At 51.1% G+C, this 22,130-nt stretch overlaps 7 protein-coding genes across 7 annotated transcripts; 1 reads left to right on the top strand and 6 right to left on the bottom strand.

Moving 5' to 3' along the window:
* Positions 1-100: 100 nt before the first annotated feature.
* Positions 101-2,365, bottom strand: B0H18DRAFT_882940 (cytochrome P450; the record flags this gene model as incomplete). The annotated part of the gene is made up of 14 exons (XM_048040942.1): positions 101-212; positions 287-409; positions 461-574; positions 626-671; positions 716-754; positions 810-999; positions 1,050-1,063; positions 1,115-1,238; positions 1,289-1,404; positions 1,461-1,545; positions 1,604-1,667; positions 1,727-1,899; positions 1,951-2,099; positions 2,149-2,365. 14 exons carry the CDS (start codon positions 2,363-2,365, stop codon positions 101-103), a joined length of 1,566 nt encoding a protein of 521 aa, XP_047888845.1.
* A 1,163-nt stretch (positions 2,366-3,528) lies between these two features.
* On the bottom strand, positions 3,529-5,067 carry B0H18DRAFT_1123133 (cytochrome P450; the record flags this gene model as incomplete). Its single annotated transcript, XM_048034646.1, has 8 exons — positions 3,529-3,610; positions 3,663-3,809; positions 3,864-3,989; positions 4,046-4,314; positions 4,363-4,376; positions 4,439-4,553; positions 4,602-4,717; positions 4,773-5,067. 8 exons carry the CDS (start codon positions 5,065-5,067, stop codon positions 3,529-3,531), a joined length of 1,164 nt encoding a protein of 387 aa, XP_047888844.1.
* A 1,347-nt stretch (positions 5,068-6,414) lies between these two features.
* Positions 6,415-8,939, bottom strand: B0H18DRAFT_1086859 (cytochrome P450; the record flags this gene model as incomplete). The annotated part of the gene is made up of 15 exons (XM_048032102.1): positions 6,415-6,561; positions 6,619-6,635; positions 6,687-6,864; positions 6,923-7,052; positions 7,108-7,281; positions 7,378-7,441; positions 7,505-7,592; positions 7,645-7,734; positions 7,781-7,885; positions 8,169-8,220; positions 8,277-8,391; positions 8,443-8,503; positions 8,558-8,569; positions 8,624-8,743; positions 8,796-8,939. The coding sequence occupies 15 exons, from the start codon at positions 8,937-8,939 to the stop codon at positions 6,415-6,417; spliced, it is 1,497 nt and encodes a 498-aa protein (XP_047888843.1).
* Positions 8,940-11,171: 2,232 nt separating this feature from the next.
* On the bottom strand, positions 11,172-12,361 carry B0H18DRAFT_1123131 (Alpha/Beta hydrolase protein; the record flags this gene model as incomplete). The annotated part of the gene is made up of 4 exons (XM_048034645.1): positions 11,172-11,228; positions 11,280-11,755; positions 11,808-12,176; positions 12,235-12,361. The coding sequence occupies 4 exons, from the start codon at positions 12,359-12,361 to the stop codon at positions 11,172-11,174; spliced, it is 1,029 nt and encodes a 342-aa protein (XP_047888842.1).
* Positions 12,362-12,918: 557 nt separating this feature from the next.
* On the bottom strand, positions 12,919-15,286 carry B0H18DRAFT_958007 (uncharacterized protein; the record flags this gene model as incomplete). The annotated part of the gene is made up of 16 exons (XM_048042649.1): positions 12,919-13,052; positions 13,135-13,270; positions 13,336-13,425; positions 13,477-13,707; positions 13,764-13,851; positions 13,907-14,010; positions 14,065-14,110; positions 14,308-14,332; positions 14,383-14,427; positions 14,468-14,519; positions 14,577-14,594; positions 14,657-14,666; positions 14,724-14,781; positions 14,836-14,887; positions 15,005-15,041; positions 15,168-15,286. 16 exons carry the CDS (start codon positions 15,284-15,286, stop codon positions 12,919-12,921), a joined length of 1,245 nt encoding a protein of 414 aa, XP_047888841.1.
* Positions 15,287-18,184: 2,898 nt separating this feature from the next.
* B0H18DRAFT_1031809 (uncharacterized protein) lies at positions 18,185-18,388 on the bottom strand. Its single transcript, XM_048030086.1, has one exon. It carries the CDS (start codon positions 18,369-18,371, stop codon positions 18,201-18,203), a length of 171 nt encoding a protein of 56 aa, XP_047888840.1. The 5' UTR covers positions 18,372-18,388; the 3' UTR covers positions 18,185-18,200.
* Positions 18,389-19,658: 1,270 nt separating this feature from the next.
* Positions 19,659-20,840, top strand: B0H18DRAFT_1123129 (Alpha/Beta hydrolase protein; the record flags this gene model as incomplete). Its single annotated transcript, XM_048034644.1, has 4 exons — positions 19,659-19,785; positions 19,836-20,204; positions 20,256-20,731; positions 20,784-20,840. The coding sequence occupies 4 exons, from the start codon at positions 19,659-19,661 to the stop codon at positions 20,838-20,840; spliced, it is 1,029 nt and encodes a 342-aa protein (XP_047888839.1).
* Between the last annotated feature and the right edge of the window lie 1,290 nt (positions 20,841-22,130).

Here is a 22,130-nt window from a genome sequence, read left to right as displayed (position 1 = left end):
CGCATGTCTACATAGTACTCAGGCGGACTGTACGATAAAATCGCCCGTGTTCAGTTGGGCAAGCGGTACCACGAGATCAAGAAAGCAGATTCAGTACGCTTCATGCGGGTAATAAGCCCGTGCGAAGAGGGTCACCAGCAAGTGCTTCCTCAATTAGCTCTACGCATGCCTCTGAGCGTGGTCGAATGTCACACCGAAATTTCTCTGGCGTGCTGACCGGAGCGAACGTTAGGAAGTCCTACAGCAACATATCGATACGACAGACCTGACTAGATAGTTTGTGAACACAACGCTGGAGAGTGCTGATTGCTCCGATGCACCGCTGGGCGGGAGAATGTCGAATAAGGCGAGGGTGTTAGAGATCAAAAGAAAGAGGGAATTGTCGGCCAGATATCGCCCCGGACAAATCCTACAAGAGTGGGTTATATCTCGGACATTCAGACCAGTGTGATTGTCGCACCTTCTACCGAAGCCAAAGACATACTCGCTTGGATCTGTAGGCAGATCTGTGCGTAAGAACCGCTCCGGTAGGAATGCTGTATGATCCTCCTCATCGTCCGCATGAGCTAATGCCCTTTGGAGAATATTCAGCAACCGTATGTATAACAGACATGAACGGAGTCACCATATGTTGGGTACGACTACCGTATCCGCCGGAATATAATACCCTACTGACGGTTCAGCGAACGAAGGCATGGGTCATAGAGCAACGCACCTTTATAGTGGTCATCAGACACAGTTCGACGAGCAATCCCTTCAAGTAATCCATGAGAATGATCCTGCGTACTGATAGTACCATATAACCTCACCGAGTGGAACCACAACATGCCACCGCATGACTTCTTGTATGAGTGCTCGGACGTAAGGCAAGCTCTCCCTGTCGCTGATCTTGGGCAGCCGTCGCCCCTCCAATAAGCTATCGATCTCCTGCTGCGCTCGCTTCTGCTTGTCGGGGTGACGAGCCATCAACAGGTAGAAAGTAGAGACCGTAGCAAAACTCTGAAACGAACTGAGAATATGAAATGCAAGGTGTACTCGAATATACGTACAGATTCCATACCACCTATGAAAGACTATCAGTTCACAATAGCGCGATTTTGATCAAATGTGTTACCTCCATACATCGTTCCAGCAACCCATTTAATACCATCCTCTATGTCTTCCAGGTCTTCCATATCGTGATACAGATCACGCTCCGCCAACAGATCTGCAACGAAGGACGGGGGAGGAGAATTATCCTGAGCCACTGATCAGTGCCATGTACTTATGTCAAGAAAAACATTCGAACCATATGTCGCTTGACGTACTCGAACGGACGGGTTACGAAGTCGTAAATTTGACGGCGGCCAGCTTCCGCTTCTCGAAGGAAAGAGGTAAACGGAAGCCAGGGCGGAATAAACTTCACTGTGACGTTGGACGCAGTCAGACTTGGTCAAACACGCAGGTATGTAGTGACCAACATGCGGGTATCAAATCCACAAGATATGCTCCTGGTAGTGTTGCTTTGCCGATCGTGTTGAGCGTGTCTTCAGCTTCTGCGATATACTGAGACCATTGAGGAATCAAAAGTCAAATTCATTCATGTATGAATAGTAAGTCTCACCTCGGAATCGGCAGTTTCCACCGTCATCCCATAGGTGACAGCCAGGATAACACGACCGAGAGTCCTGTTGGACGGTGTCGATTAAAACAATGGCACTCGCATGGAGAATGTCATGGCACAGACAATCGTAGATTGACTAAGAACTCATCTGGTTTAGACACCAAGCTTTGCATGTAAGAAAGCGTAAGCTCCTCTTGTATCGGATAATACTTCTTGATAGCATCAGGATTGAGAGCACGATGAGTTAGTGTACGGAGGCGCTTGTATCTGGCGTTATAATCGACGAGAGCCATGCACTGTCGCAACTGTCAGCGGCAGTGCGACATACCGAGCCTGCTGGTAGATACCTTGTTCAAGCCCATGAGCTCACCAGACATAACGAAGATAGGACGGTGGGAGTAGTTCTCTCCCCTTTTCGCCAGCAGGTCGTTGATCGCTCGTGCCGTGTTCAGAACCAAGATGGAGTAGCCGAGAGCGTTCAAGTACACGACATCCCCTTCAATGAATTAACACAGATGAAGCGATGAGGAAATAGCGCCACATACCGTATGTGTCTTTCCACAGCTTGAATCGAGTGAGGTCGACTGAGGATGGTATATCCAAGAGGTTCCCGACAATCCACCGTCTTGGTGGGCCTGGCGGATAGACCTTGTGCACCCTTCCACGAGAGCGCAGGTAGACAGCTGAGGCCAAAACGGCCGCAAACAACACACCCAGTACTCTCGGTGCGAGGCCGACTGTCCAGAGATTCAGTAAGCTCATGTTGACTTAAGCCTGTCTCAAGTGATGAACGTCGATGCAGTTATAGGAGAGAATGTTCTGGTTGTGGTTGGACTATTACTCCAAAGCCCCGTGAATTAAAGTTCGTTGGGTCGGAGTCGGAAGGAGCAATAATCAGACTCGCCAATGTGCGGCATCTACCTTGCTTCTACGTTGTGGTACGATGGCCGCCGGCTGACAGCGAGCGCCACCTGAATCAGACGGTACCCTCTTCGACGAGGGACCTGCTTCGAGCGCCCGTGTTCCTAACTGCCTTGCTCAGGATTTGTCAAGATCCGTGGAACGCAAGAGTATAGAGGCACACACAGTAGGACGAAGATAGGCATAAATGCCGCAAACACGGGTATCCTCTCGTGGAGAAGAAGCGAGTGGTAGCCAAGTTGAGAGCTCGGAACTCACCGCTGCGCTTGCTATACCCTTGCGCCTTCCTACTCTGGGATCCGGGCGCTGGCTGCAATTCAAATCGCATATTGACGTCGAACGTTCAGCATAGTTCCAAGAATGGAGAACGTCGTACATTCTGGCACCGTATCAGAACCTCCGAGTCAGAGGAGGTCGAGCACTGTTGGAACACTCCCGAGTCAACATAGCATGTGCTTTCCTGTGTGATTCTCGTGTGAGCTTCCCCGGTTACGGTGTCAATCGTGCGCCTGCATGATGATGATCTAGCCTGAGTTGAAGATACACTTACATTTCGGTGATGCCGCCCGCATTCCGACACCACTAGGGCCGCCCAGGACTCAGCTGAACATGTCACAGAAGTTCATCATGATGCGCTCGTGGCGGGGACGGTTGGCTTGGCTGTGTACGGCGAATGGAAGACTAGGTCTCCGTTGCAGACCAGAACATGTACATGTCGTGTCCCCGTTGCAAACCCGAGGCTTGTAGTATGTAATCTTGTTTTCTCTCACAACACCGGAAGTTTCCGAGTCCGTCCATCTCAACGAGGATCTGAAGAGGATAATAGGAGACTATACTGAGGTACCACAGCCAACATACTCGAGTTCACTTATACAGAAAATTCAAGCTTGAAGCTTCATGCATGTTCTACTAACAACTAATCCGTTCACTGGGGAGCGTTTTCGAACGTCCCATCAGCTGCGCGAGTTACGTACAGTGAGCAGCGACCTCTCCTCAGTTCATTATTACAGTTGCGACGCGAACAACAACTGCTGTGAGAAGTCGTCGTCGCGAGGAGAAAAGCAGCAGGTAAACGGCTCAGGTGCACTGCGAAAACTAAATGAGATGCATAGTAAATGAGCGGTGTCTGATGTCTCACCTGACGAAGGTCGGGGTGTACGCTAAATGAGGCATGTTCTGGGCGCCATTGTCATCCGTCGATGGCATAGTAATGTGGAAGGCAGATAGGACTTGTGCCATAAATAGAGCTATCTGTGCGTTGGCCAGGTTGATCCCAGGACATATCCTGCGAGACATCGAGGGGTTGAACAACGCATCCTTATGGAGTGGAAGTTCTCACCGTTTTCCCAAACCAAACGTGACATCCCTAGGGTCCAAGTATGCCACGCCTTCAGGTAGATTCAAATGTCGATCCGGATTGAAGGCATCTGGATCATTGTAAATGGTGTCGTCGTGAGTGATTGCCCTACGTGAGTGAGAACTAATGTCAGCAGAAACAAAATAGACTGAACAGAACCATACCATAGGTTGAAGATCACCCATGCACCCTTGGGCACAAAGTATCCGCCATACTCGTCATGTTCTGATGGAGAGCGAGAAACAATAGAAACCGCAGGATGGTATCGGTGAACCTCCTTCAAAATCGCATTGATGTATGGCAGAGACGACAGATCTGATAGCAGGGGAAGCCGCGCGGTCCCAACAACGTCGCTGATCTCCTTGTATGCCCTTGACTGTACATCTTGGTGAAGTGTCATCAACAATATGAAGCTGAAGAGGAGGGCAGACGTCTGCATCGCATGAGTGCCGCCCGTTGTATGGGATATGGGATGACACACCGTCTCCGTTGCCGCTTTCAATAGCGAAGTAGTCAGCTCCGTCTGATACCGTAACCACTCCTCTTGAAAGACCAACCTGTATGGGTGCTGCAAGCGGCGGAGTGCAGAACGTCCATGTCAGCCGTCGGTTTGTCTGCCAAAAGCTCCTGCAAGCCACGAGGGATCATGCCTTCCTGAACCTCGCCTTTGCGCTGCAACAAAGATGAACGATCGGTGATTACGTTCACACGGACACTTACAACGCTATCGAGAGCCCCGCGAAATGGCACAACCGTGAACGCATCGAAATGAGCGCGTGCATCTCTGCACCACTTCTTGAACCCCATTCCCGGTAACCATTCGGGCAAGTAGGCCACTTCAAGTATCAGGAATTAACATATTGAAAAGCGCATCTAAATCAGAAAACTCACGAAGCGGCACGGAGTCCACGATCCAGTAGCCCGGTCTTAGCGATTTTTGCGTTTGCACTGAAAGTTCTTCGGCGAGTTTCAAACGCTCCTCCGTGATAGGAGTCCCATAGGTGAAGCGGTTCATGAACATGGCCAGATACCTTTCTCGATCGTCAGCAGCTGAGATATCGGATGAGGGAGAAGCAGCCACTTGCCAATTTATGTGCTCTTTGTACGAGGATGGTGTGCGTATGATGTTCTGTATGAGCCGGCGTGTCTCCTCTTCCAATATCGGACCCCATTCCCTTTGAGACATGGGGTTCACCGCCCTATGGATGAATGCCCGGGATTTGCGCTGCCTTTCCGTGTAATTCATGAAAGCGATATTATTCTGGCGGCCCGTCAAAGCAGCTACTGTCGACCAGTGCGGCCTCTCAGCGTAGAGGAGAGACCTTCCCTTCAACAAATCCACGGCAATTTTGTGGGAATTGACCACTATAGTGTGACGTCCATATGCGTATAGATAGACCATCGGACCTCGTAACCGGCGAGTTCAGTTGTCGGAATGATGCGATATGCGGCGAGACTTACCGTATATCTTTGACCAGGCAAGATATGCATTCCACGGTCCATCTGGCGGAAGCCCAGTTGTCGGCCAAAAGAGATGCGGACTGGGGGGGCCTGCACATCGAGCGGTTCTGAACTGAACGTCACGGAATAGGTCTTGAACGTACCTGGCGGGAGCCTTCGAAGACCTTTGCACCACAAGATGCACGCCCACACTAAGATAGCACCAGTAGCAATCAGAAAAAGAGACGACATCAGTGGGCGTGTTGAGCGTACCCGATGCTATGAGCAGGACTCCGTACTAGTAATAAATGTGCGCAACGCTGATTGATGCTGGATTGATGACCTCGTTTTCATCAAGACCACTGACACGGACTTGGAAAGCTCGAGGAGTGTTTCTGATCATCCTACCCATCAGATATCTCGCGTGACAACTGTTGGCACACTCAGTGGTACGCAATGCCTGCAAGGACACCAATACCTGCGGTTCGGCGGTTCGGCGGTATTAGCATCGTGCGGAAGCATACTGAATCCCGAGGCCCGATCCGAGATGTCCAGTCTCCGCGGACAAGATGTGATTGATGAACGCGCACCGCGCAGATAGCATAGAAGGGAGTGACAAGCCTGAAGGAGGAGTTCTATCAGCCGTCTGCTCGAGAAGGAGTGTTCGGGGTACACACTCTCGGGCCTCTGTAGCACCGCGCGCCGGCAGCCGTAAACGGTAAAGGCGGATCGCAATGTTGAGGAATCGTAGTATAGGTGAATCAGTAGTCCTATAGGTAGTGGTGCGGCAATCGTCAAGACGCGGCCGTGCCCTGTTATCTGCGGTGTATAGATTGCGTATGTTTAACCTGTCTCATGGTGCTCTCGTAACCTTCAGGATCTAGTCCGGTGTCACGTGCACGCGTCCGAGTCTTCCGCATTCCGAGGAATTAAGACATAAGTAGTAGTTGCAACTACCTGTACACTAGAATCATTCACATGGATCGCACATACCTCCCTGACATCTGTACTACGCGGGATTGCTGTACACGAGAAGGCGTGAGGGGGAAAATTCCGCAAACGTCGCTCCTGAGTACAGTTGTCAGCTATGTACTTAGATTATTTCTACTCTGACGGGCAATTGAGGACCCTCTTCCGATCTACCGGCAATCCAAGGCTGCAGACTTGACGAGATTCTCAACGACAGTGTTCCTTCAGCCTCGAAAAATCGGAAGCGCGTGATCATCCCACAAAGGATCACCTAGACCACGTTTCGTATGAGCACGCCATTCGCTGACCAAGAGATTACAAAAGTAACCTTATATTGAAACATGGCTGAGGACGCTGTCAGCCACGTTGACGGACATGGAAACAGCTGAAACGTACCAAACTTCGCTCCAATGCAGTTACGTGGTCCTTCACTGAATGCAAGCAAATTCGACCAGCCGGATTGTAACTTGTCTTGCGGTGGCAATCCAGTCAACCACCGCTCTGGGCGAAACTCGTCTGCTTCTTTCCATATGGAATCCAGGCGATGTATGGCGATTATTGGTATGAGGACCGTCTGAGGATATTCGCGGTATCAAATAGCACGTTTCAGCAGCACCAGTGGCATGACTTACTTGTCCTGGCAGTATCTCGACTTGTCGCGTAGTCGTCCCATCTTGCAGTATGACCGGTTCCGCCAGCGGGATTACATCAGGCTTGGTGGCCACCCTTTCCATGTATGGAAGGGCTGGGTAAAGCCGCAGTCTATGCACAATACCGATTAGTACCCAGCTTGGTTCGAAGAGGTGGTTCTACTAACATCTCCCTGAGCACTGCGTCCAAGTACGGTAACCGAAGGAGGAAGTCTTCGTAGGTTGGTTCCCTGCCTAGTTCGCTCAATTCCGCACGTAAACGATCCTGGACATCAGGATTGCGGGCGAGCTCCCAGATTGTGAAGCCGACCGTGGTTGTGGTACCATCATGGCCGGCCATACTGGAGAATGTCAGAGGCGGTGAGAGCATCACATCTGAAGCACCTACATGAATGTCGAGATCTACAATCTATGAGTGATGGACATCGGACGGTAACTTTTCAGCAATTACCTGGTCGTACATCTCCGTCTGAGAGAGCTTGCCTTGACTGACGGCCAGAACTACGGATCACAGCGGCCCATTAATCCAAATAATACACGGTATGGGGTACGAGATAGACTCACGTAATCTGCTGAGGAGGTCGGTTTGTTTGCCATGGTCTCCTGTAACGTAGTCCTTGTTCCGCCTGACCATCTCTCGGGCGACGCCCGACTAGAGTGGCATTCAGCGCACCAAGTTTGTTATCGGCAATCAATTCTCGCACCTGAATGGTTGTCTTTGCGAGGCCATGCGCTTGGATGACAGGAATCGGCAGGTCGTTGAGAATGGGAAAGCGACGGAGTAACATAAGGGCCTAGACGCTGTTTGTACTGCCATCCATAACGTATGACAGCACTCACCACAAAGGACGTATAGCGAGTGATAGCCTTGGCCCCCGTTCGTCTGGCACTCAAAATCTGTTGGGCCTCAGTGCTTTTTCCGCCTTCGAAGTCGTGCAGAAAGGCCTATGGGGCCATAATCGTCAGCATCATGGACCATCAGTTCGCAATGGCGAACATAAGCTTACCACTCGTCCGATCACATTTAATCTTGTCTTAACGTCAGCTCTGTAGAGAGAGGTTTATGGGGTACTCACGTCGCCTTCGACGTGATGTTGAGGATATTCACTTGGACACGAGGATCTTCAGCGCCGGTGTTCAATGCGAGCATGGCATCTGTGAATTCATCTAGTACCTGAACCGGGGCACATCATGAAAACAGCGAACACGGAGGCAATATAATACATACTCTTGAAGCTGCATCTTGTATGTCTTGTGCCATGACCTTGATGTTTTCCCCGCTGATTGATCATGTTCGTTAGACAGAATCGCGACTGAACGCACATCAAGGACGTACGAGAGTGAAGGACCAACGAGTTGCCTCATCCTCTTGTGTTCTGCTTCCCCTTCGACCCAACCGAGGCCTCGCCCCAGTAAGCGAGCAATCCGCGGGCGAACGACGCCGCTATGGTCTTGAAGACATTGAGAAAAAAGGTTGACCTGACATGCATACGGGGACCTACGATAGTCGTATATCTTTTTCTGAAGAATATGTGACACAGCGTCGGGGTCGCTGAGCACAAGCTAGCATGTCATGTACATGAGCCGCGCAAGGTCGAATACTTGAAACTCACTCACAATGTCGGGAGCCTGTGAAACCATTATCAGCTTACGAAACAGTTAAGCCATCGGCTGCCCACTCACTCCAAGCGCTGCTCTAATGCGAAACGTTGGACCAAGGAGCGTAAACCACCGTCGCAGTGCACGTCCGGGTTCGCCAGCAAAGATGGCTTTTTCATGGCCCCATAGAATGTCAGCAGAAGGCTGTAGTCGATGTCAGAACTTCATCGGTGTCACAAGGATTTATAAGACATACCGGCACTGGAAGCAATGTTATAGTAGAGAATCGTGCGCATGACCCATGTAGCATGTAACACAAAAGCGCAAGACCAACCGCACAAAGCGCGGAAAGCCAAGGGTACTCAACGACGACGCCCATGCTCATAAGATCGACGGGCATTCACGTAGATAGCTGAAAGTATTCTGCTTGAGCACTTAACGAAGTCTTCGAGGCCGCGGATTAAATGGGCACAGAAGGTCAGTACCTAGATAATCATTGATCATGAGGCCTTGAGGCGTTGCTTGACTGAAGACCTCGGTCACTTCCAAGTCGCGTGCATCCCGCGGGCTCATCCGTAGTCCTGCCAGCCAAGGAACTCTTAGCAGAACGGAAGTATCAGATGGATAGGTACCTTCATCACATCTTCCCGCTCAATGGAGGCCCCGAGGAGTGTCCCTAAAGATTGGAATGATCCTACCACACATCAGATTGAGCCCGGCGTTGTTTGGAACTTCCGTATGTTCCGAACGATCGCGGACTTCGTGGCGAGGCTGTGAACGAGTTATCAACAAGGAACCGACACTGTGACACGCATGTACTATACAGCGTCACGGACACCAGTGGCATTATGACATCGAGACACCCAAGTACTTCGAGGGTTGCTTCGATGTTTCTCACGCAGCGCCAATCTGTCCGATAGTTCTGGGAGAACGCGGGGCCAAAATGTGGACGCTCTCTTGTCACATTTGCATACGGTGGGAGCGATGACGCTTCACGAGTGAAGGGGTCATTGTAGTCGTCCGGCCGTAATACGAGTCTCTTCACTCAGATGAGAAACGGAAGATAAGAAATGGATTGATGCTGGATACACAAACAAAAACTCACCACCAGACTGGCTACATACGAGACCCCATGCGCTCAGCCACGACAGAGCGGACTGACATCAGATCACTGGTCTTCGAAAGCACTTGTTAGACGTACAGGGATGTCGGTTGGCAGCGAAGTCAGGCAGCATGAGAAAGTCGATCTACATAGGTAAATGAGACATACGAGACGTCGATGGCGAACATAAAGGGACATTGCGAGCAATGTTCAATTGCTCATTCACTTTATCTGGTGGGGCGTGGTCCTTCGGCAGCATGGGGACAATCACGGCTACGACGGAGTCCACGAGGACGGGATAGTAGTGGGTGAGCTTGCTGCGGGGGGTAAGGGAGCCGCAGGAGCGTTCATGACAGGAACGCACGAGACACAGCGCGGACGAGGAATCATGGGGATGCCGGTACTCACGTGGAGGTGGCGTCAAAGGAAGCCACGCGGCGGGAGCAGAGCATAATATGCAGCGGTGTGCGTTGAGGAGGGTTATGACGAAAGGGGCAATTGATCAGGGGCACTGATGCTAACTCACCCGGATTTGTGAGATGAAGTACTTACTTGTGTCAGTTGCGGCAGGCGAGGGGAGCACGGGCAGGACCCGCTGTGAGGAGATCAAAAGGGCGAGCTGGCTCTTTGAACCTCACAAACACATACAGCGATGGCAAGGGAGACGAACCTGATTATGGAGCTACGGTGTGTGATTTGGTCTGGGAACAGCGAATAAACCTCGATAGACACAGGCCTTTGATGCTACGGCGAATGAGCGTGTAAAAAGGGCCGCTAGCGCAATTGCTGAGGTGAGCTAAGAGGAGGCTGCGTTCGTGCACTGCCAGCGGGTCGAGAGCTGTCGAGCCTGAGAGAGCGTTCAGTACGTAGGCATTGGCAAGTTGCGCCATGGGCGGCACTAAGTCGGAGTTCGAATGGTTTAGGTAGACTTTCATTAACATTAATATTGTTAGTAGCAATCATTGACATCGATGATAGATGATTGATGCTCATTGAAGCTGAAGTCGTGTGATTTACATGCTTCAGTAGCATCGAAAAGGCGACGTCAATATATTACACTAGGATTGTAGTGTCCGCTAATAGTGCTAACTTATGTGCGTAGTGCAATTTACCTGATCATTACCAAGTTATTAACTAACCCTTTTCTCAGCGTAGGACACCGAATACACCTCGCCCCTCGTTCCTCCGAGTCGAGGCTTGGTATCCTCCTTTCCTCCGCAACTGCATGCTGCTTTGCCTTCTGTACGTACGAGATCTCACATGACAATGCTTGGAGCTTTCCATGACAGTGAGACAGAAGCGAAACAAGCCGCGCTGCACACCCTCCCGGTGGTCCAATCCCACGCTGTACTATGCCCTGATGAAATGCTCTCAAATGCACACTTAGGGCTGGTCGAGGTAAGATAGAGAACATGTGTGTCTATCATCGGCGCCGGCTCTTAGGTGTCGGAAACGGACTTGCAGCCTAAAACACGAACATTCATAGTACACCCAGCACGATATTCGCTATCACGATACGTCCACTGCAGCCTACGCCAACGCTTCAATATAGGCCTGAACGGCTTTCTCTGGGTCGTCCCAGTGCACCTTAATGAGAAGATCAGCAGAAATAGCAGGTGTTCGTCTGTGCACACGCACATAGTGATTCGCTCCCGGGATCATTTTGTAATTGACGAAACCGCTGCCACGCTCCTTATCCTCATCTTGGATAGTCCAAAACGACGCGATCGCAAACGAGACCGTAGCATCCCCTGCCAAAGTCCATATCTTCAGCTCCGGAAGCCGTGCACGCACATCGGGATCGAAGCACGCCTTCCGAAACATAGCAAGACTCTGGGATGTGACAGAAACCATTATTTTGCTCTCGGACACATCCTCCATAAAGTCCTGCCGGTCTTCGTCGGACATGGCATAAATCGACGGCCGGCGTGATACAGAGGGAACGATGTAAGACAGGACGTTGGGATCGCGAGTGGCCAAGTCACCATGATCGAAATATGATGTGCCCCACTGGACGAACATAGACAACTGCAGCTTTTCAGGGATGGAGGGGTCGATCCTTGGCATCCAAGTTCCGGGGGGAATTGGCATGCCAAGTGAGATAGACGGAGGTTCTTTATCCATTTGTCAGACGAGCGAATCAACAACAATAGGAGCTGTACATACCTTGCAAAATCAACGAACGCATGCACAACGCCAGCCGTCTCTGCGTGTCCGATGGCAATCTGTCGACCCAAGCCACGGCGGAAAGAGCAGACACGCTTCCCGAGGACCAACCGAGAAGGCCTACACCGCCGCCCTTGCGATCGGCGGTGATGTGGGGTAAGTCGTGTTTCTGGATGAAGCTGTCTACGAAATTTGCGATCTCTATCCCTCTGTCGGCAAGATACGCCGCCTTTTGCTCGTCGGAACCGACTACAGGAGCATTCGCTTCTGCCTGAGTAAGAGGGGTAGAGCCCGCGTATCCACGTCGGTTCATGGCAACGACGCGGAGGTTCGAAGAATGCGCCAAAGCCTGGATTTTCTTGAAGATCGCTGAGAATAGCGTCAGCACTGTGGCACCGTCGCGGAAGGATGGTGTTCAACAGCTTACGGCCTGTAAAGCCCATGCCATGAACCATGAACAACGTGATGTAGGGGGTAGAACTGGTCTTAGGAGGAGCACCGCTATCAGTGTAGCGAAGCTCGATGTTCTGATCGTTTATGATGAGGGATGGCATGGTGAGCAGAGCAGAGAGGGATGAATGAGGACGTCCTCTGAAGTCTGGCAATCGGAGGGTGAGTTGCAGTGGATATATCGGACACGAAGTCAATGCAAAAAGATACAGATACACGAACTTTAGTCTGAGACGGTGATCACCGTGACGTTGACCTGGCCTTTTGTAAATTTGCGGCTCTCGTAGTTCACGTGAATGTCGTCCTGTCGTTAGTGAAAACTGTATCATATATGTCCGTATATATCGTGTTCTCTGCCTACCGGGCGCTGCCCGACGTGGCGGCCTGAACTCTAGTATTGGACGCAGTGGCGCCCGCTCCTCCGGTAAGTGTGTTTGTCGACGTATGTGAAATATCGCAGTCATGCGATGGTAGGAGTCGGATACTTCGATCTAGGATTGGTAAACAGGGGTCTCAGGCTGTTGTGTATAGAGATTGTCGTGTTAGTAAGTAGTGAGCGCTGTCACGCGCGGCGCCCATGCGGCGCTCGAGCGTCAAGGTAGTAGTGACTAAACATTCAATACTCAAGGGATTTGGGAACGAATTCGGCTCGCTCGGGGCATTAATACCTCCATTGCGCTCGCGCCTCGACTCCAGGCTCTGGGCGTCCGAGCAAGTAAGGTTTGGTGAGCGCGGGCAGAAGCCATGAATCAGGAAGACATATCAGCCCGGACCACTTAGGGCGCCGCACTAGTACTGTCATAGTCATAGAGTTTCAGGTCTCATTCCATAGATACAATGGTAGATATTCTGCAGACAGAAGTGAGAAGCTATCTACCGTAACTCATTGGAGCACAGAGGCAGACGAGCAAATAAGGACAACCGAGTGACGTGTACACGCGACAATTGACTTCTTGACGCCGACTGCCGCTCGCATACCCGCCTAGCATCTTTGAGGGATCCAACTGTGCAATCTACACCGTGTAGTCCTGTCATCGCATTAATCATCCGACGACTTCCAAGGAGGCAGTGCACATACAGTGAATTTCGAATTAGTTTCCGTAGTAGCTGCGGTCGCATCCTGAGACTGCTTACTATCCGCATGGGATAGGTTGACCATCATCATGTCCTAAGACATTCATTAGCATAAATGTCAGATCTTCGGAATGAGACGACATACACCAGCTTGCGCTGTGACACAAAGTGCTGGCAAGCGACCGTCAGCGGCCACGGGGCCACGACTTGCTGGTGCGAAGTTGTTTCTTCCCGAAGTAGACATGTCGTGCCAAATCTGCTCTCTTCCTCGAATGAACTCCCTTGCATTGAGATTGGCGAGGAGGACACAGAGGTACAAGGAGCCGAGAGGCCACTCGAATATTGCATACCATAGGTCATCCCTATAAATCGCCATCTACAAGTCAATTGCATGAGCGATAGTTTTCGGTGAGACAGCAAGTGAGTCTATACCAGGATGAAGTCAAGTGTCGCAATAGTTGCGGTCCACATTCCCGTGTTGATGGTCATCAGGAAGAGTCGGAAATACATCTTCTGGGTACTACATATGTATGGCTGGTGAGTAGCAATAACTTCTCGTACAGTCACCAACGTACTGGGAGAACTTAGGTATGCCCTGCTTGATTAGATAGTAGGACATCGTGATGGCAATGAACAGATCGACGCAAGCACTGCAGGCTCGAAGGCTGATATTCAAGGCCTGCGAAACAACAATCGTCGAGTCCGCCATGCTCACAGATAGGAGAATACGCACAACGACAGGACGCGATGACAATGTCACGAGTGTCCATTTGTGGTGTCTACATATATTGTAGGTCAGCGAGAGTTACAGCGTTATGGAAATAGGGTTTCACATGATAATGTTTTGAGCTACCCACCAGCAGGCGTATCAGTGACATGCGGTGCGATGGTCAACACGAGTGAACGTACGGATCGACTCAACTTAAAAAGACATCACTTCACCGTATACTAGTATATCATCGAGGAAAGTGCTTACAAAGCTGCCAGAGGGATATAGCGGCCTGTGGTAGAGTTCAATGAGCTCTACAGCTGGCAGGTGAACTAGGCTTACAATGATAGATGGGACAAGCCATCTTTTGCCGCTGACTGCAATAACCTGAGTAACAAGATCGGGTGCTGAACCGAATAAGACTCACATTGATAGATACGATAGAGATAAAACCATTGAACGCAAATTGCCATGATTCCCTAGCAGAAGAGGATTGACGAGCGATCCTCTCGAGTTCATAATGTACAGTGACTCACCGACACCCAGACATGTTGCTGTGGGCAACATCACAGGATTACCGCCGTTCTACGCGATAGAATACGAGGATGGGACTTACCACGATACCTCTACGAACGAGCGTGTCAATTTTACGTGTTCGCGCCAGTATCAGAATCCGAACTTACTCCTGAATGACGGAAAGCCCTTCCACTTTACCCCATTGTAGAATCAATACCGGCCACACTTTGGATACCGTTTGAGTATCCATTCCATATATGCATGAGCACTGGTACTCACTGCACTCCAAGAGCAATATTTCATCGATGGTGCTTGCGATCCTGCGTATGTCCTGTTTTGCATGCCATTGCGCGGAATATCACTCTATGAGGCAGCTTACCACAAAAAGACGACCTGAGTGGACCATTCAGCAATGCCACGCAGACAACTGTACCGGCGAGCATCTTACAAGAAGTTTAAGACTGCGCCGGTCAGAAGAGCCATAGCTGAGGGTGATGCATGATGAGCAACGAAATGTTAGTATGAAGTGTGTGCCTTACTGGTAAAAGTACCAACAACTATTGGTGCGTCAGCCCTTCGATAAACCGTCTCACGACGTCACTGGTACTCACACTTGCAGGCATGACATGCCCCAAACAGCGCAAGATAAGAAGCACCCGATCATGAGTGCGCCATATGAACTCTGAATATTGAGGACAATCGGATTTTCGGGCGCCGTGGTTGCGTTCATGGTGATTGCGAAGGAAGCTCGCTGCCAATGTCTCGCCGCCTCTTGAGACACTTGTTATATACTTCCATGGGGCTATATCACCTTCCTCGCGAGCTCCGACGTGCATGAATGATCGCGACAGTGATGCAGGTAGTAGCCGCTGGCCTGCTGTATCCGAACGCGCTCACCGCCGACGCCTGGGTTAGAGCTCGTGATGATATGCTTGTAATATACGGAACCATATGCGGATGAAGAGACCGCGGGGCCCCTGGAAATAGGGCCAAGTCACTGGCGCGCTCCTCATACGGCCCTGTACACTGGCATGTCTATCAATAGTTCTCAAGTTGACAAGATGGTCACCCGTGCAGCTGCACAGGAATATCTCCACGAAAGCTAAGGCGAGTCGCCCGTGTCTGCCCGTTTCGAGCGTGCGGCACCGGTCAGAACTTAATCATAATGGTACTCACCTCCTCCGTCGTAGATTCCCGAAAGCAGAAGTGCCTGCGTCCCAAAGCGGAACCACTCTCCCTTACTATAGAACATATGGCCGGTAGTAAAGCTTACGTGAATACACCAGTATCACCGGAAACCATGAATTTCATCGATTGAAGCGTTGATATGAGCATGAGGACCTCTTAAGGCCTGAGGTGACGAGGTGGCAGCATGAGATAGGACATGCCAGGTCGGGGACGTCGACGTACCGGAGCAGCACATGATTCGAAGTGTTCTGACCCGGTCGTACCAGATCAGGCAAGTTCCTACATGATCCTATCTTATCTGTTCAGCTTCCGCCATTTCCTGAGCGAACTTGATGTTTCCGGAGTCTCCTCGAGAGATCTGGTGGTATCTGGTAAGATCTTCCGCGTTCTGAGCCTCCTCCACAAGATGTCATGATGCCACTGATGATTCTAGTAGTTGGATATTTGTCACATACGGGCCTTGATAGACGTAACATATCTACTTGATATGACACCGTCATCATGTCACTATGTGATTGAGTCACTGTGATCTCGAAATAGCTCTCTCCGCCGCGAGTTTCCTCCGGCGACTGTAAACCTAAAGAACACATCCAAACCTCACTGAGCCACTGCAGTACGCTGTTCTCCGCTTCTGTGCATGCTCAAGTACGTTACAGTGAACAGCCTCTCGCGTCTGCCCACCAACATGGAACACTTCTTATCTATGAAGGATATCCAGAACTTGAATCTGCGACAGTGGATCGGAGCAGTACTCCTTTTTAATTCTTGTCATAGCCTCAGCGCGACGGCGAGAAGCCGGAATCTATCATTAGACGCCGACAGCATGATGTAGCGCGAGGCACTGCTCCAAGTATCGGACTCGGAGTTCGCTCTCTTGTCTACTACTATATCTTCGATGATCTAGTTGGAGCTCGTGTCATGTCACACTTGAATAGGTTCCATGCACGGAAGTCTCAGGGACACATCGTGCTTGATAGTTGATCACGCCTGTGAGTCGAGAGAAGAATGGGCCGCAGTATGCTGCGTCTTTTGTTCCGGAGACGCTATGCTCGGCGCGTGGCATTGTCACCTCGCTCTCGGATATCTCCCGGCTGATAAGCTCTTGATACGGGTATCGTATCGCGTAGCTAACGAGATCAGTTAGCCCTGTCCCCGCATACCACGCAATTTACCATTGCTACCACCGTCCCCTTTCCTCGTTAAGGTAATCATCCCCTCCACCTCTCCCTTGCCCAAGTCCGGTATCCCTCGAGCAGCGCACGTGCTACGTGGCTGAGGGCGCTTCCCTCAAGATCACGGATCTCTCCCGATCCCCGGGCGTCGCGCCCGACGTTCGGTAAGCCGACGCCACGCCCGCTGAGCTCGCCGCCACCGCGCACGGGCCCATCGCATCGCGCTCACCGTCGACGACCATGGCGAGCCCGTGCGGAGATCGGGTCCGCGTTGACTCTGACGCGCGGCTGGGTGGCGCGTGCCCGAGCCTCGCGGGCACTCCCACGGTCGTTGATCGGGTGATTCCCACGCGCGCTCGCCACCGCGTCCGGCGCTGTGCTCGCTGTCGGCGACGACGAGCACGAATATCTCGCTCCCCTCTCCGTTTCTCGTCGTGATTTCGTGCTACATACATATAGTATCAAATTGAACACCGTATATAGGCTTCCACTGTATATATAATCAGTAGTTACCTCGGAATTGTATGATTTTACATCCAATCATGCCTCGGCATTATGCACGGATAGAGCGGTCAAAAGCGAGCAAAATGTGCTCTTTTATACTTATTACTACTGCTATCATGATACACAACTAGTCTTTCAATACTATGAGCAAGTTGTCCTGCCCTGTAAGTGAAAACTCCGCCATAAGTGGCCATGTATAACACCTCAACCAATGTACTGGTACTCAGACAAATAGTACTAATATACTCATGGAATGCATCTATGCCTACTCACTACTTGTTGTACGGTATCTGCAGCAACTGGGGGTGATAGAGGTCAAATGTAGGTGGGATGCTACACATATGGCTGGCTCTGTTGCACAGCAGCTAATGCATGTCTATACACAGATCTTCGATGTTTTAGCATCTATTAGTGCTAACCAACAATGCTAGGGTACTAAATCATAACAGGATTATATGCATACCTTGCGATGCGATGATGTTCACACTGGTGGCTGACCTAGTGGCTGAGAAAAGGAGTGAGTCGGAATCGTGCACCTCGTCCTTTATTGGCATCGGATAAAACGGAAATAGGACCCACTAATGGTACAATAATGTTAGTATTTGTCCGAAGCTGTTTGGAGTCAATGAGGTGACAGCCAGGGGGTCTGTATGCAGAAGTGGTCGTAGTGGCGTGAAAGCGCCCGTATGCTCGTTAAGTGTGCAATGCACTCGAGCGATGTTCACTCGGGCACCGCTTCGGGCATGTCCCCGAACTGCCCGAGACGATGTTCGTCTCGCTCTACACGACCTCCTGCTTGTCCAATCCCCAAGAGACTTCACATATAGCATTTAGATATACAACACATATTGCATACCATGTTTGGAGACAATCCAACCACAGGAGATGATGTGATATGTTCTTCTCCTTCCTGTAGCCCCCTATAGCCAATTGAATGCATGCCCTTGTCATCTCGTCTCAGAAATGTATTGTAGGTGTAAGCACATACAGATATGATGCAAATGTACATTCTGAGAAGTATTCATAATGTCTGGATGCATGTAGAGGCTCCAAATGAATGAATATGCTTTTTGTACATGTGAACATTCTCATAACATTGAGGCACATATACTAGTCCTGATACTGTGAGTATACACAAAAACGTACATGAATGTGCTTGCAACATACTGGTAGAGCTTTCATGAGCTACAGTGGAGTGGTTGTGATGTTATGCATGCCCCCTTGTGGCGAAGTTTCGCATTTTGGGGCCAGTAATCCTTCATCAAACACTATTTATTGCTTGTGGATAATCATAGCAGTTCTCTAGAGCTCATCAGACCATATTATTCTCACTTCTGGCCGCTCTATTGATGGGTACTGGGTAGGTATCACTGGGGAGATAGTCATACTATTCCGAGGTAACAACACATTGTATACACTTGGTAAGCTTATATACAGTGTAAGTATCACTACTAAATGTATGATCCAAAAGATCGCGACGAGAAACGGAGAGGGGAGCGAGATATTCGTGCTCGTCGTCGCCGACAGCGAGCACAGCGCCGGACGCGGTGGCGAGCGCGCGTGGGAATCACCCGATCAACGACCGTGGGAGTGCCCGCGAGGCTCGGGCACGCGCCACCCAGCCGCGCGTCAGAGTCAACGCGGACCCGATCTCCGCACGGGCTCGCCATGGTCGTCGACGGTGAGCGCGATGCGATGGGCCCGTGCGCGGTGGCGGCGAGCTCAGCGGGCGTGGCGTCGGCTTACCGAACGTCGGGCGCGACGCCCGGGGATCGGGAGAGATCCGTGATCTTGAGGGAAGCGCCCTCAGCCACGTAGCACGTGCGCTGCTCGAGGGATACCGGACTTGGGCAAGGGAGAGGTGGAGGGGATGATTACCTTAACGAGGAAAGGGGACGGTGGTAGCAATGGTAAATTGCGTGGTATGCGGGGACAGGGCTAACTGATCTCGTTAGCTACGCGATACGATACCCGTATCAAGAGCTTATCAGCCGGGAGATATCCGAGAGCGAGGTGGGCATTGTTGAGAAGTAGGCAATTATCACCGAAAGAGGAAGGTTAGATCACCGTGACCACATCCTATCTCGCTGTTCACTGACTTCGTACACTAGGCCCAATTCTCTCCACATACACGCCTGGTACGGTCTTGAATCCGTGCTCGTATCGATCTATACACTACAACTGACCTCCGTGTGCGCGGCTTCAAGGCGCGTTCTCGTTCCAGTTGCTCTGCGCGCCATGACATCCCTCGTCATCAACGATCAAGGCGTCGAGCTCCGCTACACTGATAGCGGTGCTCCTCCAAATACCAGCTCGACCCCTTACATGACGTTGTTCATGGTCCATGGTATGGGCTTTACGGGGCGTACGTTACTCAACATTATCCTCTTACCTCGATACTCACGCTATACTCAGCCATCTTCAAGAAAATCCAGGCTTTGGCGCACTCCTCGAACCTTCGCGTCGTTGCCATAAACCGACGTGGGTATGCGGGATCTACCCCCTTCACCCCGGAAGAAGCCGCTGCTCCTCTAACCGGCTCCGACGAAGACAAGGCGGCGTATATTGCGAACAGAGGGATAGAGATAGCAAGTTTCATAGACATCTTCATCCAGAAACACAACATACCTCCCATCGCCGCTGGTCGCAAGGGCGGTGGTGTAGGCCTTCTTGGCTGGTCCGCTGGGAACGTGTCTACGGTTTCCGCTGTGGCTCACGTCGGCGCGTTGCCCCCGGAGGTGCAGAAACGGCTCGCTTTGTACATGCGCGCGTTAGTTATGCAAGGTATTGTAGCTCAAAAGTTTGTTGAGTCGCCCGTCTGATTATTGAGCGAAGAACCGCCTTCTGGATCTCTGGGCATCCCTCTTCCAGCAGGGACATGGTCACCGGGTCTCTCTCCATCCATCCCAAAGAAATGGCATAAATCATTCTTCACTCAGTGGATCACGTCGTACTTCGACCACGGGGACCTCTCAACGCGCGATACGGACGTTTTGTCCTATGTAGTGCCTTCTATTCTACGCCGTCCGTCCATCTACTCTATGTCCGACGACGATCGGCGGGAGTTTGTCGAGGAAGTAGCCGAGAGCGCAATCATGCTTTCTACCATGCCGCAAGCTCTGGCCATGTACCGCAGGGCGTGCTTCGATCGCGCCGCGCGTGCGCAGCTTTCAGAGCTGAATGTATGGTTCCTGACAGGGGATGTTACCTGCTCCTTTTCTATCGCGGCGTTCTGGGCGATTCAAGATGATGACAATGAACGCGGAGGAGGTTTCGTTCACTACAAGATGATTCCAGGCGTTAATCACTTCGTGCGTAGGCATCGACGAGCCACTGTTCAACCTACTGACTGACGCACTGAAGATGCACTGGGATGACCCTGAGAAGGCCGTTCAGGCCTATCTCGAAGCATTAGCGTAGGGCTTGGTCATATAGCGAACGACGTTCAAGTAGTATGGATATTTCCCAATCGGGATCGTTCACCGCTCGCCTGTCTCATCTCGACTTCATTTCATCGCGCATGCATTGGGGGTTTAGTATGCATCAGTAATGTGTCGTCAACTCGGCTAGGTGCCCGTTTGTGAGATACGGTATGCTATAGAACTATGCTTCCGTGTTGGCATTGTTGATACTGCCCCCAAGTAATGTAGGAGGTAGGATGTTGATATGCTAGTGTTCTACGCACACATGGTTGGCTCCCTGCATTGCGTAAACACGACTCAGCGTTGAATCGTACCGCTCTCCCCGTCGACTCGGATCATCCTCTAGTTCAGCCCGAAACAACGCCTCCTGTCAATGACAGGTATGCGCACTCTCAGGGCTCATCCGGATCCATGGCACCCTACACGGCCTTCAAGTTGGGTGTGATGGATAAGGCATGTACACAATCATCCGGCCTATTCGGTTGATGAAACCTAGGCCCCAGGCCCGGTACGTGCGCACAGCCATGAATGGCCACGCTCAACCGCAGATGAGAAATGGAAGGTAAGAAGACAACTCCGTGCATACACGTCGGCGGAAGTCAGTATGATGGAAGTTGTCAACCATGAGATGACTTGCAATTGAAATTGTGGCGTCCTATCGAAGCATTCTGCGGTGGACAACCTCTCGTCCTACTGCCGAAACGATCATCGCGTTAATGTAACTGGGCTAGCGTGCAGCCACTGGGAGATCCCCAGGAATCAACGCAACATTCATCGTCGAATACCACCGTAGTTCCTCAAACACGTATTGACATGATGAGCCACGGTCATGTGTAGTCACTGGCGCGTGACCGCGGAGGATGGGTAAGTAATCCGTATTCGGAGGCGGCGGTGCCAACGGTCCTTCCATTCCCCAGAATTGGGTGTGACATGTGACGGGTTATGTAGAAACGGAGAACATCGAACAGAGTTTACGCCCAAGATGGAAGCTTGTCTAATGGAATCCCCTCTTGCTCCGCTCCGTAACAGATCAACTCGAGGAAGGATTCGAATCCACCATTATATCTGTCCGCGCGCTGATACGTAGGTTCAGATGCGGCTATGTTCTTCCGGAGAGTTGATGACCATCGCTTCCAAGGGAATCGGAGCCGACAGCAGGCTCCAGTTGGGATTTGGGAAACCTACATACGAGAGCTACTGCATGTCTGGTACCAATCACGGCCCAGCTCCTTGTTAGGTAAACGCAGCCACGCATGGTACCCATTCCATGGCACATCCGAACGACAGC

The sequence above is a fragment of the Fomitopsis serialis genome (genome assembly GCF_022376445.1).
Source record: "Fomitopsis serialis strain Sig1Antser10 chromosome Unknown B0H18scaffold_91, whole genome shotgun sequence".
Taxonomy (NCBI): Eukaryota; Fungi; Basidiomycota; class Agaricomycetes; order Polyporales; family Fomitopsidaceae; genus Fomitopsis; species Fomitopsis serialis.
Note: the sequence above shows the minus strand (reverse complement) of the source record. Positions and strands in the feature narration are given on the sequence as shown.

Excerpts from the sequence above, each read along its gene's own strand:
- B0H18DRAFT_1031809 (XM_048030086.1), bottom strand. The coding sequence starts at position 18,371 with ATGACAAGGGCATGCATTCAATTGGCTATAGGGGGCTACAGGAAGGAG.